Source organism: Glandiceps talaboti, chromosome 3, assembly GCF_964340395.1.
Source record: "Glandiceps talaboti chromosome 3, keGlaTala1.1, whole genome shotgun sequence".
Taxonomy (NCBI): Eukaryota; Metazoa; Hemichordata; class Enteropneusta; family Spengelidae; genus Glandiceps; species Glandiceps talaboti.
In genome coordinates, this window is record NC_135551.1 from 24,541,089 (window position 1) to 24,556,002 (window position 14,914).

At 35.8% G+C, this 14,914-nt stretch overlaps 2 protein-coding genes across 2 annotated transcripts in view; both read right to left on the reverse strand.

Annotated features, from left to right (window-relative positions):
• Nucleotides 1-742: 742 nt before the first annotated feature.
• LOC144433258 (dapdiamide synthesis protein DdaC-like) lies at nt 743-6,334 on the reverse strand. The gene is made up of 4 exons (XM_078121566.1): nt 5,795-6,334; nt 4,051-4,239; nt 3,157-3,289; nt 743-1,041 (listed from the first exon to the last, which is right to left on the reverse strand). The coding sequence occupies exons 1-4, from the start codon at nt 6,332-6,334 to the stop codon at nt 743-745; spliced, it is 1,161 nt and encodes a 386-aa protein (XP_077977692.1).
• An 8,494-nt stretch (nt 6,335-14,828) lies between these two features.
• The window catches only part of LOC144432751 (dapdiamide synthesis protein DdaC-like), a 29,426-nt gene continuing 29,340 nt past the window's right edge, over nt 14,829-14,914 (reverse strand). The window contains exon 4 of the mRNA XM_078121022.1: nt 14,829-14,914. This exon is cut by the window's right edge and continues 2,691 nt beyond it. The gene's annotated coding sequence lies outside the window, so the exon portion shown is untranslated.

Below are 14,914 nucleotides of genomic sequence, written 5' to 3' on the forward strand. Positions count from 1 at the left end.
CATATTTTGGACAACGTAACTTTCAAGTTGCCGATTTTTACATTTCTTCGAGACTTTTTTAAAGAATGTAGTTTCTAGGTTGCCGATTTCTATTTTCTGACCGAATGGTTACATTTGACTATTAGTTTCAGGCTGGAATAGAGACATTTGATTTTGTGTTTGTAATATGAATCCACCACGGTACATCCATACCCATGAAGTCACATTGTAATTGTGATTATAACTATATGTTATTCGCCAATAGTTTTCGTCGTTCAGCTAAGGAAAATACTCGTGACCCAAGGGGGCTTGTCACTACGAGTCGCTAGACGAGTAATGAAAAAACCTTAGGTCGCGAGGCATGGTATTTTCCGGCTGAATGATGAAAATTATTGGAGAATAAAATACCAACGCCAGTAATATCAAAGAAAAATTAGGGAAAGTAATTTTGAACGTTTTGACTCATATTTCTAACACATAGGAACCAGTAACGTATACACGCATTGTCGTTATATAGAACACCTGGGTATGAATTCCATATTTTTGTATTCAACTTGGCTTGTGCATGGTACACTTGTCAATATTATGCATAACAAGAAATATTAAGATTCAATGTATATTACTAAATGTGTGTATTATGATCGATAGTGCTATATAAAATTATGCTAATACAAGCTGTTCCTTTATAAATGCGGCGAATTGCGCATGCGGCTGCACATACATCATTGTATCAGCATTTTAATTGAAGACAACACATTAGATCTCATTCCCTTGTCATAGCAACGAGTAACCTGCGGTCACAAGTAAAACCAAGTCTGCCATGCTGGGCGTACAGGTTATCGAACACTAACAGATCATTCTTCTGCATGCAGAAACCAACAGCTACCTGCCATATGACGTCACGAATGTGTTGAAGTACTTCCGGTTCAATCTCACTACCGTCCCCATAGAAAGTGTGATAAGGATATCTATTGGTAGGGAGTCGTACATGAGACATACTGGGATGATCGTAAAAGTATGATGCATGATGACCACTAACAGCGTTGAACCATACCTTTACTCCTTTAAGAAATATAAAGATGCAAGAGTAATATTTCTTGAAATTGAGACTGAAAATATCAAAGCTATTCAGTAGATAAAAGGTACCATGCAGAGAGTGTACCAACTCTAGATTGGCCACAAAGTCCTGGCCTGTGTAACTCTGCAATTTGACTTGCATCAAATACATTATGAGGTTCAGTTACCACAGATATACATGCTATAAACTATTTCTAAATATAAAATATGCTTTCTTTGCAGTTTCCAAAAAGCTTTTCCTTTTTTGATTGAATGGGCATCAAAGGTCAAGATATCCACACGAAATAGTTTGAAAAAAATCACTCGGAGTATAACTTTGATCTTGTTTGGCCAACAGGATAGAAACACGATCTCAAGTGTTGTTCCCATTGCTTAATAAAGCTATGGAGCTTTTGTCCACCAAAATTGTGAAATATTTTACTTGAAATCATTTTTAAAATATTGAATAAATAAATGGGTCCATACATAATTATAAATATAGATATAAATATGTATATATATATATATATATATATATATATATATATATATATATATATATATATATATATATATATAGTAAGTAGTATCAAACTCGTAGAATAGAGTGCTCGATGCTTGGGTAAGCAGGGCGGGAATAATCAAAGTAGGTTGGTTGGAACTTGAGGTGCTTGGTTGTAACTCCGAGTTTCACGCTCAATGCGTTCATCAGACAACTACTGATGAACGCATTGAGCGTGAAACTCGGAGTTACAACCAAGCACCTCAAGTTCCAACCAACCTACTTTGATTATATATATATATATATATATATATATATATATATATATATATATATATATATATATATATATATATATATATATATATATATATATATATATATATATATATATATATACATACATATATATATATATATATATATATATATATATATATATATATATATATATACATATTTATATCTATATTTATAATTATGTATGGACCCATTTATTTATTCAATATTTTAAAAATGATTTCAAGTAAAATACCCCTGATGAGTGAGGACTACGCACCTCACGAAACAGTTCTGTAGGGTCTATAGCATATAATTTGGTTCAAATTTTCAAAACCTGTATATATATATATATATATATATATATATATATATATATATATATATATATATATATATATATATATATATATATATATATATATATATATATTACTCGGTGAGTATCAATCTGCTAAGACAGTGCTCTATACCGCAGACAGTGCTCGCTCTCTCTCTCTCTCTCTCTCTCTCTCTCTCTCTCTCTCTCTCTCTCTCTCTCTCTCTCTATCTCTCTCTCTCTCTCTCTCTCTCTATACATACATACATACATATGAATATGTATCTCGCTGGAAAGAACAGTGCTCTATGCAAATATTAGTAGCAGAGCAATATAGACTTAATTCAAAAGAATAAGGATGTAATAGGTCGTTAGTCAGAGTTTCACGCTTCAAGCGATCTTCAGACAACTAAATTGGGATTGTCAAAATCGGTACATACACTTCATGTTTGTATGTATATATTGCGTAAGAAGACGGTGGCGACATTTCAAGACCAGTTCGGATTTTTTGTTCAGTAATATACTTTTTTCAGCATTGATTATACAAAGTTTTTCAGTTAAACAGAGGTTACAACGTTTCGTCTCACTTGTATAAGCAGCCGCTTGGGTGATGATATCCCACTTTATATTTTATAGTTGGTTCCTTTCCTTCAATTTCCAAACTTGTTTGGATAGCTCTGTGCTGTACTGTAGCTTCTTATGAGTAAATGTGTGTTTGTGGTTTGAGAATCGTTGTTTAAATGTGTTCTCTGTGAGCCCAAAGTATACTTTTGTGTTGTTGTTATCTGGTATGACTTGTGCCCTGTGTATTACGTTGGTTGATAGGCAGTTGCCGTTGAGTGGACACTGTTTGCGATCTCAACAGCTGCATGATTTATTATGATTTATTACACAACGCTAACTTAGAAACTTTGTATAATCAACTAACTACCATTTAAAGTGACTTAATTCACGACAGGAACGCTTATGCATACTTAACTGTTACTTAACTTAACTATTACTGTTTTAAACAAAGCCTTACCTGTTTTGGGATGATTCCTAAATGCTGGTATATAACGCCAATACGTTATTGAGTCGTCGTGCTCCCACTCAAACATACATTCCTGTTCATTTAGGTATTTCTCTACTGCCAATTTATCTTCAGTTCGAAAAGCCTGTTGATGGTAGATTATTTAAGAATCATTGGATTGGCATGTATGTATTACGCCATCACACGATTAATTTGATTGATGACAATCAACAACGCATTTTCCAATATGTCGATTCGTTACACAGCTTTCGTTAAAGATGGCCGAGTCCATTCTGTTTTATGGGAAGATCCAAATACTTGTTTCTAATTGGTCAATAAGTTGCTGGATAATTGTCGACTACATGGGGGTGGACTTCATACCTAAAAAATCCCTAAGTATTTTCAATGTTTTATGAAGAAAGCGGCATAATAATCCCTTGATAATTCAAGTAGGTAGCGTATATACAGTACAGATAGGTAAAGTCACATCATACTGCAGTTAGACATTCAAAAAAAACTAAAGTTTTAAACATTATGTATCCAAACTTTTCCATCTCTTGGTGATTGTATACTTCTCAGTGATAACACAGTGAAACATATATCAAAACCTATGGGAAAGTGGGAAGCGTTCTATCTAATGCTCGCTATCATGGCAGGGTTTTAGCACAGTTTATTTTCAGAAAGATTTAAGCGTAAGGTGTAATCCCCCACTGAAGAAAGTTCACTGTTACGACCTTTCTGCAAGTTGAATGACGTCATTTTACACAACAACGAATAAATGCGTACAACTTCTGAGTGTCAGCTGTTATTTGTTCTTGAAATGCATCCAAACTGTTGATTATTTTTGTAAACATTTCAATTCTTCAGTGTAATGTTTCAATAAAACAACATAGTATTATAACTTACAGTTTGCCAATTAAAGTAAGAATCTGGTACAGTGTTACGTGATTCGACATGGTTGTTATATTTCAAACCCAACTTTTCAAACTTTCTCACCACGCCAGGGTCAAGGTTTGATAAGATATCTTTGTTGTAGGCAATAACGTTTTCGCCTCCACAACCAGGCTGGACTGGAATGTCACAGAAAAAGAATAACTAGAAGAAAGGAAATATTATAAGAATTAGGAATCAAACAAATAAGTGTAGGTTCTCTAGGTTGTGTGTGCATGTAAAGTATGAACACAGAAATGTTTGAATATTCATAACCCGCCAAGAGCATATTGCCTTCACTGAGAAGGCTCTTAGGGGTCATGAATATTTATTGTCTAACCAGTGAATAAACATTTCTGCTGACTTCCATGAGGAATACAGACAAGATCCCACAATCGATACAAAACGATGGAAAGAAAGGTCAATGAAGACATCTACATGTAGCTGCTTTCACCACATCAGATTTTAATTGGATTGACACGATCCCAAATGGGGGACATTTTCAACATGACGCTTCTCTGAAATCTAGGTAGGTGGTTAAATCCATGAAATGACTTTCTAGTACCCAATGGTAATGAAAATGGCTATTCTTGGAGTGGTGATCCGCTTTAATTTCTTGATAATCTTACAATGGGATGTTGCTAGATCAAAAAGTAGGAACATCTTTTATGTTTATATTCTGATGAAATATATTTGTAAGTATAATCACTCGTTTGAACAGTTAGTATGGTGTAAATATTGGTATGGTAACCCCTGTCTAACCCTTGTAGAGAATGGGAGGGGGTAACCTTTGCCTAACCCTGTCAACATACACAATCTAAGATTAATAAAACGGGGATAACCTCGAGGTCGACCTTTGCATTAGTATCTCTAGGAATGTTGTCATGTGACAATGTTTTGTGGAATGTGAATGGTAAATATCAAACTGTTTTTGTATGGCCATTGTAACCTCCTACAGTAGTAGGCGGTGGACAAGCACCATCTAAGCCATCGCCTCTGCCCTAGCTTTTTCCTGATTTCTTTTACAAGACCTTAAGACTAATTTGAATTTGGCTCGAGATGTACAAATCAAATATGGGACCGTAACGCGGTTTGCTATGAACTATCCACAATTTGAAAGCGTCCCGAGCAATATTGTGCAGATCGCGTACTTGGTCATTCCAACCAGGTACTTCGTTAAAGTTTCTCGCCTTTGTCGCCGGAGTACTCATGCCAGCAGCCTGCTTCAAACTTGTAACTATACCCGAGTAAAACATATGCAAATCAGACAGGTGGTCACTATTAGTACAGTGAGGATCACGGCATGCAAGTGAATGGTTGGGAATGGCAATTTTACCATGTAACTGCCCTGTCAAATTATAATGAATATTTAAACTGGCCACAGGGGGACGATCTCTGTAACATATGCATAGTTAGATGTACTTAGAGATAGATAAACTGCACATGGGGTGATGTGTGGCCGTGGAGTAAATACTTTATTTCGTGATAGCCAGACCCAGGTGAGTTAGCTGCTTACAGCATGGGGGTATAAAGGGAGACAGCAAGGCCAAGAACCGAGTGTCAAATTTTCGTTACAATAATTAATTTTCAATAAGTTACAGAGTGTCCTAACATATCAATAGACCATGCAAAATTATGAGCATCCTGCCACATGAAATACAGGACGCTAAAACTTAAATAGCATAATATTATGCATACTAACCCAAGTGTAAATACCAACCTTGTGGGGGTAATGGTTTGTATATGACATTTCATTGTGCGGCTCAATAGAGAATGGTGTCGGATCACTATCATTGGCCGTCATAATGTATTCAGAAACTTCATGTCGCGACCCTGATCCTCCATCATAGTACATTGGTGGATACTGTAGTGCCTTCAGGAATTGCGACAGATCTTCTGCATTGGCGATTGGTAAACCTCGAAATAGAATTGTCCCAAAGACGTGTAGTTTACAGTCGAGAACACGTCTAGTCTTTTCAGCCCATGATTCCAGAGTTGATTTCCCGTCAATCGCTTCATACACAGCAGGCATATAATCTTTTGGGTGGGCAAGATACTCAGGTAGATTGTGATCAGAACTCGTAGAACCCGGAAGCCATTTTCTACCAGCTACACGAGCCAATGATTGAGATGGGACCTTATATCTTTCGTGAAACACGAAGTCTGCGGCATTTGAGGACAACAGCCGTCGTCGGGCATCGGCAAATGTGTATCGCCTTGATGTGTTGACTATCTGCAGTAGAGTGTATTTGCCCGCCATTTCAAAAGACCGTGTGTCATGGAAACTGCAAAAAGGTTCTACGCATTCTCGCAAACCAGAGCTGTTATTTCTTCCTCGACACTTCGAAATAACTGTTGACGTGTCTTTGGACGGTGCCGTAAAAGAGGCCGGGCTTTGCGATGCTGGATTTACGACACTTTGGGAAGTTGATAACTTGACATTGCTGCTTGTGTGTCATGGTAAAATTTTGCATCTTGATTCTGATACATGCAAATTACGTGCATTATACGTACTGTCTATGTGACAATTACCACTGCTTAGCATAATAATGTTGAGCCTGCAGTATGCCATTATTCTCCAGATCTGGCTACCAGCAAATACCAGTGACAGCTACACCTGTGCCTTATTCAGAGGGCATACCACAATCCAAAATACTTCAGTCGTTTCACCAGAACCATGTTTTAATGTATGCACCCAAAAATGCCATCCACTGCTGTACAGTCTACCAACACTTTCTACATTTACTAGAGGAAGGACAGAACAACAACAAAACTGAGAGTGAGATGGTCTGGTAGACCGATTGCATATTACGCGAACTCATGTGCTACGCTTCAAACCATCCACTTTTCAACTCTGCAACATGGTGACATACATCCCAACCCAGGTCCTATTAGTGGCAATCACATCCCCGGTAGGTCCCGGCAGCATCACCCTACCTCATCTTTGCGTTTATACTATCAGAACGCACAAAGTATTTGCAATAAGTTGACAGACTTCAACTTATATTTCAGCGATTCAACAATTGACTGCATCGCAATAACAGAGACCTGGCTTCATCCAGATATCACTGATAGTGAAATACTTGATCAATCATATACTGTGTATCGTAGAGACAGAGACAGTACCACATCTACTAAGAAAAGGGGTGGTGGTGTTATGGTTGCAGTAAAAGCAGGTCATAAATCTTGGAGAAGGGTTGATCTTGAGACAGCTGCTGACATTATCTGGGTCGAAGTCAATTTAGGTTCATCAAAGTTATTCTTATCAACAGTTTATTATCCGCCAGATTCCAGTATATCAAAACTAGATGAAATTGACAATTCTCTTGATCTGGTCGCTTCAATCATGCGCCCTGATGATATCATAATTATGATTGGTGATTTTAACTTTCGTGACGTCACATGGAATAAATCTGAAAATGGTCTCTTTGTACCCAACTACCCACCCTCTAAACACAATGATCGTTTTTTCTTCCGTAAGGAAGAGATATATTTATGGATGGAAGTCTGTGTGTCTGTGTCTGTCTCTGTGTCTGTCTGTCTGTCTGCCTGTCTGTCTGTCTGTCTGTCTGTCTGTCTGTCTGTCTGTCTGTCTGTCTGTCTGTCCGTCTGTCTGTGTCATCGTTTTCTCCATAACGGCTTGCTCAATTCAAACGAAATTTTGAAGACGTATTCTGTAGGGTAATGGCAAGACTTGGTTAGGTTTTGGTAAAACTTCCGTGAATATTAATGAGCAATTTACGTATTTAATGATTTTCGGTAATTAGGCTATATCTCACGAATGCACGCTTCAAATTCATTATAACTTGGCATACACATTTGCGATACCAAACCGCACCTGTCATGAGAATATTACTAATGTAGCTTTTAGTTTTAATAAGTTATTGGCATATTTTTGATTGGCCACAAAAAAGAAAAAAATAGTTTCTCGTCAGGAAATGTCGTCTAAAATGGTGCGACTTTATCACCATTTTCTAAAACACGACTGGCTCAATTCAAACCAAATGTATTGCATGTTTTCTGTAGGGTAGTGACAAGTACTGATTACGTTTCGGTAAACATCCCAAGAATATTAACGAGAAATTTGCATAATTAATGGTTTTCGGGAATTAGGCTATATCTCAAGAATGCACACGTTAAATTCAATATAATTTGATACATGCATCTGCGATACCAAAGCGCACTTGTCATGAAAATATTACTGATGTAGATTTTAGTTTTAATAAATTATTGGCATATTTTTGTAGGCTACTAAAAAGGAAAAAATAGTTTATCGTCAGGAAATGTTGTCTAAAGTGGTACGACGATGCGCTTATTTTTTTTTTTTTTTACATTCTCAACAAATGTCACAGTATATGTTGTGGTTGGCCAGGAGATCACTAACAGCAATGAGCAAATAGCAATCAACGAGAAAAAATAACTTATTACATATGTTCTGCTGTATTCCAACAATTGTCTGTAGGAACGACAATCTCAAAACTTTGCCCTTACGGAAGACATTCAGTTTACATCTGGTCTCAATCTGTATTTATATCAGATGATGAAAACTTTGTGAATGAACTTCCACCTTTTCATGACAGGATTACAGACCAACTTTCAAATATATCATTATGCTATAAGGATGTTTTACATGAGCTAAATAGTATTGATGTTAACAAAGCAGTAGGACCATACCTTCTGTCTGGTATCATTCTCAAGGCATGTTCTCATGAACTATGAACTTGCCACTCCATTATGCATACTTGTCAACAGGTCTTTAAATTTGGGTGTCTTTCCCACAGCATTTAAAGTCGCAAATATCACGCCAGTTTTTAAATCAGGTGACAAGTCAAAGGTAGTTAACTACCGTTCAATATCTCTCCTATCATTAGTATCTAAAGTTTTTGATAGATTAGTGTATGCCCACCTTTTTCCCCATGTTCAGGAATATATTTCAGAATCCCAACATGGTTTTATGAAAGGTAGATCTACTCAAACCAATTTAGTAAATTATATTGACTTTATTACAGATGCTATTGATACCAAATTACAGGTAGATAGCATTTATACAGACTTCAGTAAAGCTTTTGACACTGTATCATATACTTTACTGTCACACAAACTGAGCGCATATGGTTTCTCTGGCAATGTTATGTCCTGGCTTTCATCTTACCTCCAAAATAGAACACAGCGTGTAGTTATAAATGGTTACATGTCATCATAATGTGAAGTCACTTCAGGTGTGCCTCAGGGTTCCCTGATTGGGCCACTTTTGTTTATTCTGTTCGTCAATGATATGCCAGACATTGTCAACAGTCATGGGTCATCATTATGCTCAATGTATGCTGACGTTGCCAAAATATATCGCATAGTTAGAACACAAGATGATTGTATTTCTCTTCAAACGGACATTAATAATGTCTACAAATGGTGTAATACATGGAAATTGAAGCTCAATGTGGGGAAGTGTAATGTAATTACATTTAGTAACAAAAAGAAACTGATTACATACAATTACAGTATTGCTGATGGTCCCCTTGTTCGTGTTCATAGTATCAAAGATCTTGATATTCGACTTTCTTCACAGATGTCTTTTAGCACCATTATTGATAGTATTGTCAGGAAAGCTTTTAGAATGATGGGTTTTATCAAACGTACATGTGCCAATTTTTCCAACATTTCTACATTAAGATCTTTATATGTGAGCCATGTTAGAAGCCATCTTGAGTACTACAGTGCAATTTGGCCACCATGGCAAGTAACTCAAATTGATGAAATCGAACGTGTACAGCAGAAATTTATTAAATTTTTATATTTTAAATCAAATGTGCAATATACTTCAACAGATTACGATTCGCTATGTGCTAGGTTTAAGCTTCCCCCACCGGTGAGGAGGCGAAAGTTTTTAAATGCTATTTTTGTTTACAAACTGGTCAATTCATACTATAATTGTCCATCCATTTTGTACAAGGTTTGTTTTTAATGTACAGAGCAGACAGCTACGTAATAACCAACCAACCATACCTTTCGCATCAGTGCCTCCAGGGTAAATCTGAGAAAATATTCCCCAATTTTAAGATGTTTAACCACTTGTAATGACGTTTTTAAAGCAAATCCAAACATAGATTAATTTAGTCCTTTCGGCGTGTGCTTCAGGCTGCGTGTTTTTAATAATTTTACCTGTTTTGTTTTTATTTCTGTGTTTGCCTTTTATGTCATGTCAATTCTTTCTGTTATTGCTACCCCTTGTTTTTATCTTTTTAGTGCTTGTTTTTCCTTATTTGTTTCTAAAGGTGCCTGTAAATGGGCTTTATGCCCGTTGGTTTACCTGAATAAATAAAATAAAATAAAATAAAATAAAATAAAATAAGAAAATAAAAAAAACCCCTTAACCCCCAGGATATTCATCTCTATATGGGGGTGTCTTCGATTCACGCACCCTTTAAAATATCAGATTCCATTAACAATCAAACAGTCATTGAGGTTTAGGTAACTGACTACGTAAACAGAGTCAACAACCTGTATTTAAGGTCACAGGAGACACAAGATGATAAAGTACTTTAACCAGATTGAGATTAAATTTCTTTTGGTGTCATATGTATAAAACATTCATTAACATAAGAACGGATAAAAACTACCAAGATAAAAATGAAAAATTGGGAGTTATTAAGAAAATATATTGCTCGGCTTACAAGTAAACTTACTATCTGTCACATGCTTATCTGTTAGAAGTGTGATTCGAGTTTATACCCTCCACCAACGTTGGTGGAGGGTCTTTGGTTCGACAGACACCACTATAGAGATGAATATCCTGAGGTTGTCAATTTCCCAAAAACGTCCACACGTTTTGCATTGCGCATTAGTTGTTCTGTGCACGACGTGACGCACACGGTAGGAACGAAATATTAAACCAGTCTTCTGTCGATTGTTTGGGTTCAATGAAATTTATTTTTCAACAATGTTTTGTAAGATTTAGTTGTCATCAGGTATTTTATGATGTAAAAATATTGCCGTATAATGTGCATTTTTTTTTGTTTTTCAGTGTCATGTCATGTCAGTGACATATACAATAGACACCGGCGGAAAGATAGAGCTGGACACTGGTGTCTATTGTACTTATGCTGGTTCACAGGATACCAGGATTAGCTCATCTCACCCTTGCTCTAGACTAGATTAGGACTCAGACCACTTCGTTAGTGGTCTGAGATAAGGATAAAGTACACACTGTGTCACCCCTTGCCAGGCTAGGTGATGATAAAAAAAGTTACACTTTCGGATGGGGACACACACAGTATGCACTTTCCCGTGTTCATGGCGCAACAAATAAGATACAAAACAAATAAGCCATACAACAAGCCTGGTAGAGCTGAAGAACAAGCCGCATCTTATAGTCTAGTTCATATTAAGACCAGTCCTGTGTAAAATTCGTTCTTTAAATGTTTACTGTTTCTTTTTGAATAGTAACAGTTATGCCCTCCTTCCTTGAAATTGTTTCTCTGCAGTCCCTACTACATCCATGCTGCAGTAGTATGATTTATTTTTCTCCGTAATTAAGTTTTCCCTGTAACTTTGGCAAACTATTCTTGTCCAAACTCTTGCATTTCATCTTCAGACCATGGAAGCTTCCCTTATGCTTCCATGTTCAGACCATAGACCCTTCACCAAAGTTGGTGAGGGTCTATGTTCAGACATATGGTTTGTGACTTTGCTGGACTGATTTACTTGAACTACAAATGCCAACCACACCTTCTAAATCCCCCTTTGTTTTACACTATCCATTACTGACAGCAACACAGGCAAGGAGTTGGTTATTACCTACTGCACAATTACTTTAATATTAGCTCCGGTAGAGGACTACTAATCCTGCACATGTCAAACTCTGAGTCAACTGAGTCAAGTTTGTGACAGCTAAAAGCCATAAATACACATAAACCAACTCCACAGTTCGAACATGGCGAAAACACTGTACTGTGGACACACACCTTATAGCATGTGTTACGGGTCAAAGTTGCAAACGTCTAATATAAATCTAACCAAACAAGAAGACGCGTGTGGAGTCAAATTGATACAGAGCAACAAGTCGGATCATGTTTTTTTATGTCATTAAACAGAGGTGGCGAGTATCACAATAAGTGATAAATTACGACTATAATGGTTTCAGCTGTTATATAGATATGTGTTTCAGACTTAGTTTTCAATTGTTTGTTTCTGAATCTGATTAACTGTATTTTTATAAACATTTCTAAATTAAATTAAGGTAAAGACATGAGTACTTGTTGTGAAAGGATTGTTTGTTAACCATATTTGTATTATGTAATGGAGATTAATATTTGAATAAAGGCAGAGGCTCGTCCCGCTGCCAGACTTCGTGACTATCGTCCCTCAGTCTAAATTTTGTAAGGTGCAGAGCATGCGCAGCAGCGAAGCCGCAAGAAGTGAGTGACAAGTCACCGAGTCAGAAGTGAGTGACAAGTCACTCACTTCTTGTGGCTTTGCCGCTGCGCATACTCAAATTCAGACTGAGGGACGATGGTCACGAAGTCTGGCAGCGAGACTAGGCAGAGGCCAGTAGATTTGAGAAGGGACTCAGAGAGAGACAACAGATCGGAAAAAGCTTTGACCATAATTCTGACAAGACACGTTTCGTGAACAGAGTTCCACGGAGACAAACTCATCCATTTGGAATATTAGTATCTGACTGCAAGCAAAATTGGGAGTAAGTTGGTTATAACAACTAGTACTGATATAATATATATTTAACAACCTCAACATATAGAAACCCCATGTCTATTGCTGACTACGCTACTTTCAGTTTCACGTAACGGCAGTGCTATCCAGGCAAAACGAATAGGTTACAAGTACATGTATCAAAGGAAATGAGCATGCAATCGCAAATACATATCACGATATATAGACAAAAACTAAACCCCGACATCACTCCCTATAGAAAATACAAAATTGTTTGTGTGATGTTTGAAGAAAAAAACTATTTTTAATCAACTGTCAAATTTAAAGAAAAGAAACTCAAAAAGGAATTGAAGTTATTTGCAATTTTGCGCGAAGGTCGAATAAGGTCGAATAACGTAGGAAACAATCATGTAAAAGTGGAAATCTTTCATTCTACACAATAAATGTGACATATTACATGTACGTTTTCTTTTGTTGCTGTTGTGTAAGTTGCAAGATGCCTGGCAAATGCAGGAAATAGGTGTTTGTAAACAAATTCGTCGATGCCTTTGTTATTAGATTCAAATCATATTTATCAATATTCGGCTTATCGATATTTCAGCACTAAAGTACGCCCTCTAGTGTTTACAATCCATTAGATACATATAAGGATTTTAAGTTTTTGCTTCAACTTGACCCAGATTTAAACTGAATGCCTCCCGTAAGGGAATCACTAATTATGCAAATAACTCATTAAACTAAAAAACAATGGTAACACAGGTTTTATTTTTGGACAAGCGTGCTTTCTTAGGTTAATGTATGTGGAATTTGAAGATTGCATGATAATGCTTAATTACTGAATATCGTTCATTATTTAAAATACTCATTAAAGGTAAAAGTTGTAGGAACAAACTTCATAGGACAGGTGCGTATTATTATGGTTGATATATGTATCATATTATACGAAATTTGAAGCTTGCATTTTTAAGATACAACCTAGTTACCTAAAATAATTAATTTTGTAAATTTTTCATTAAAACTGACTAAGCGATATCAAATATTTTATAGGACATATCCGCTTTGTTATGGTTAACGTATGTACTAAATTATATTCAAATTCAAGTATGCAGTCTTAAGATATAGCTTAAATACCGAAAATAATTGATTATGCAAATTATTCACTAAATTTTCAAACAAAATAAACAACTTTCATAGGAGATATGCACCCTGTTATTTTTAATGTATGTACTAAATTGTATTGAAATTGAAGTATGCAGTCTTAAGATATAGCCTAATTACCAAAAATTATTCATTAACACTGTAAGGTACCTCAACTAACTTTATAGGACATACACAATTTGTTATGGTTAATATATGTACTGAATTTATTGAAATTGAAGTATGCAGTCGTAAGATCTAGCCTAATTACCGAAAATTATTAATTATGCAAATTATTCATTAACACTGTAAGGTACATCAACTAACTTTATAGGAAATATGTGTTTTCTTATGGTTAACGTATGTACTAAATTATGTTGAATATGAAGTATGCATTCTTAAGATATAGCCTAATTACCAAAAATAATTAATTATGCAAATTATTCGGTAATGCTTGAAGGTACATCACCAAATTTTATAGGACATATGTATGTTGTCATAACGAATATACTAAATTATATTGAAATTGAAGTATGCAGTCTTAAGATATTGCTTAATTATTTGATATCATTAATATGCAAATTTCTCTAATTAAACATTAACCGATCTGGCTGAAAACCTAATCAGGTCTAGCTATTATCCTAAAGATTATATATTCCAAATTTCATTACGATTGAACCAGCCGAATTTTAGAAAATGATGACACAGACAGACAGACAGACAGACAGACAGACAGACAGACAGACACACAGGCAGACATTTGTATTTTAATACCTCCCGTACCCTTACGGGAGGTAAAAATGGAAAGTTGAGTTGTAAAATTCATTCAGAAATGAAAGCTCAGTTGTTTAATTGCATTCAGTTTTGGAATGACGAATTGTAAAATGGAATATAGAACAGAAAAATAGATATTTGAGTTGTAAAATTGAAATAAGAATTGCAAAATGAGGAGTTATAATTTTGTCATGGATTGGGACACCATACGCTGTGGAGTGTATCGTTTGAATAGCGTTCCCAACGGTCGTAGAATTTACTT